At 44.2% G+C, this 2,948-nt stretch overlaps 1 protein-coding gene across 1 annotated transcript; it reads left to right on the forward strand.

The window, feature by feature from the left end:
- Positions 1–301: 301 nt before the first annotated feature.
- Positions 302–2,637, forward strand: LOC147635530 (glucan endo-1,3-beta-glucosidase 6-like). The gene is made up of 2 exons (XM_086802200.1): positions 302–811; positions 928–2,637. Exons 1-2 carry the CDS (start codon positions 474–476, stop codon positions 2,042–2,044), a joined length of 1,455 nt encoding a protein of 484 aa, XP_086658326.1. The 5' UTR covers positions 302–473; the 3' UTR covers positions 2,045–2,637.
- Positions 2,638–2,948: the final 311 nt, after the last annotated feature.

A 2,948-nucleotide genomic window follows, 5' to 3' on the forward strand; every position in this document is an offset into this window, starting at 1 on the left:
AGAGCACCCAAGGTATCTTATGTATACCAATAATTAATATATTCCTGCCGTGATTCCTCCTCCCTCGCTAGGCGTTAGGTCTTTTTTCTTCAATCCTCCATAGCCACATTTCTTCTTTTGGAATGCCCCCTCCATAGCCACGATTGCTTTCGTATATGCAAGGGTGCAGAGAGCTTGTCATAAGAGGAAAGGTCTGGAATCACAGAAAGAGTGCAGCATCTCCATTGCTGCCATAGTCTGCTTGCTTATATTAGGGACTTTCCTTGCACCAGCTTTATCCATTTCTTTATCTCCTACTCTCCCCCTCTCTTCTTATTCATTCCTTTCTTGCTCACACTGTAGCCTCTCAGCAAAGCCTTCTTTGTCTGCTTCTTTTTCTTGCATCCCTGCATTGCCCTCAATGCTCCCATTTCACTAGTTTGATCAAATTTTGCAGTCATTGAACATTCAACAACCCATCAAAACCCCTTGCAATGGGTCATCCTCAAATATGGCCCATCCTCTGCTTATGCATTTTCTGCATTGCCCATGTGACCCAGAGAGTGCATGCCCTTGGGGTGAACTGGGGGACTCAAGCCTCACATCCCCTGAATCCTCAGACAGTGGTGAGGATGCTAAAGGCCAACAGTATCACAAAGGTTAAGCTCTTCGACTCCGACAGCAGCGTGCTGAGAGCACTAGCAAATACCGGCATTGAGGTGATGGTGGCCATCCCTAATGATTTGCTGATCAGTATGACAAATGCAGCCCAGGCAACTCTGTGGGTTCAGAACAATGTGGTGCGCTATATACCGGCTGGAACAAAGATAAGGTAATCTTTATGGCATCCTCATTTCATCAAATGAATGTGTGTTTTAATCAGACAATGTCTGGTTATGAAGCAGACACCAATAGTTTTTTTTTTCTTTTTTCTTTTGGCTTGTCCAGATATGTTGCTGTTGGAAATGAACCTTTCCTTCGAGCTTACAATGGAACCTTTATTGCATCCACCTACCCTGCACTCAGAAACATCCAACTAGCTCTTAACAATGCTAACATGGGGGATGTGAAGGCCACCGTTCCCCTTAATGCTGACATCCTCTCGACTGCCGCTGCTCCTTCTGGAACTATCTTCAGAACAGACATAGCCAGCAATATAATGCAAATTGTGGCATTCTCAGCTCAGAATGAATGCCCCTTTACCATCAACATCTACCCTTTCCTTAGTCTCTATGGGGACAAGAATTTCCCTGTGGATTATGCATTCTTTGATCGCCATGCCTCTCCTGTTGTAGATGGCCAATACACTTACTACAACGTGTTTGATGCTAGCTATGATTCACTTGTGGTAGCCCTAACGAAGGCGGGGTATGCCAACATGAGCATCATAGTGGGAGAGATAGGCTGGCCAACAGATGGGGATGTGAATGCCAATCTAGATTATGCACAGAGGTTCAATCAGGGTATTGTAAATCATTTGGCAAACAATGGGGGAACGCCCCGGCGGCCAAACACAGCCATTGATCTCTATCTCTTCAGCTTAATTGATGAGGATATGAAGAGTGTAGCGCCGGGCAATTTTGAGAGGCACTGGGGCATATTTAGGTATGATGGGAAGTCCAAATACACTCTTTCTCTGTCAGGGCCCAATGGCAAAACCCTAGTCCCAGCAACTGGGGTGCGATATCTGAAATCACAATGGTGTGTTCTTAACACCAACGTGACGGAGACATCCACATTGGCTGATAGCATATCATATGCATGTACGAATGCAGACTGTACGGCACTTGGCTATGGCTGCTCATGCAACCGTTACCTCGATGCCACTGGCAATGCTTCCTATGCATTCAATGCATACTACCAGAGGCAAAATCAGGAGATGGGTGCTTGCTCCTTTGGTGGAATGGGCAGAATAGTGACCACCAGCCCAAGTGTAAACAACTGCGAGTTCATAATTCAGCTTGCATATGGCTCCTCTTCCACCTCCTCAATTTCTAATGCCTCATGGAAACAATCCTCTACTTTGTTATTGGCCTTAATCCTCTTCATTAACACATTGTTGTAGATCTTTTGTCTCCCATGCACTATGCCTATACATAATCTTTCTTTTGGAAAGCCCATCCTGATGACTCCTCCCCAAATAGCTTTAACTTAGTACAAAATAATTGTACAGCTGATTTTGGTTAGCAACCTTCCACAGAAGTTTTTGTTTGTGTTCCCATCTCTCTCTCTCTCACACACACACACACATACACTCACTCATTTTCTGACACATGCGTGCATGCGTTTACATTTCTCTCTCTCACACATGCGCGCGCGCGCACACACACATACACTCACTCACTTTCTCACACATGCACTGTTTCTCTCTCTCTCTCTCTCTCTCTCTCTCTCTCTCTCTCTCTCTCTCACACACACACACACACACACACACACACACTTACTCACTTTCTCACACATGCATGCATTGGCATGCAAGCACATCTGAGGGTGGGACAAGGTTTGCTGTATAGACAACTGGTTGCTTGTTTTATCAACCTGTTATGTAAAGCCCCTTATTACATTCTCTTTTGTATTTAAGCTTGGTTGCTACCAGCTGCCTACATGTAAATGATAAACAAGGAGGCCACTTCATGGCAGACATAAATACATTCTTACAGAAAGCATATCTAGTTGGAGTCGTGTTTGGGGTTCGTATGTCTCACATACGCTCTAGGCTTGTGTGCAAAAAAAGGAGTCATTACCTGGTTTGAGTCCTAATCAAAAGTAAAGGAAACTCATTGTCTTTGATTTAAGTCTCCATGATTGCATGTGCCTCGTCTATTTGAAAACTTGAGAACTTTTTTGTACACGTTATTTCCTTACTGGTTAAACATGCTTCCCAAACTTTTAAAGGTTTAGAATATAAGAGCCTGAATACCTCATATATATAAACTTGCACAGGTTCACACATGCAAGCACACTCGCTC

This window comes from Cibotium barometz, chromosome 9 (genome assembly GCF_041138505.1).
Source record: "Cibotium barometz isolate CiBa-2024 chromosome 9, ASM4113850v1, whole genome shotgun sequence".
NCBI classification, from domain to species: Eukaryota; Viridiplantae; Streptophyta; class Polypodiopsida; order Cyatheales; family Cibotiaceae; genus Cibotium; species Cibotium barometz.

What these genes read in the sequence shown, in the direction of transcription:
- LOC147635530 (XM_086802200.1), top strand. Translation starts at nt 474, where the DNA reads ATGGGTCATCCTCAAATATGGCCCATCCTCTGCTTATGCATTTTCTGC. An exon ending in CCGGCTGGAACAAAGATAAG is followed by an intron (nt 812 to 927) that starts GTAATCTTTATG and finishes TGGCTTGTCCAG; the next exon opens with ATATGTTGCTGTTGGAAATG.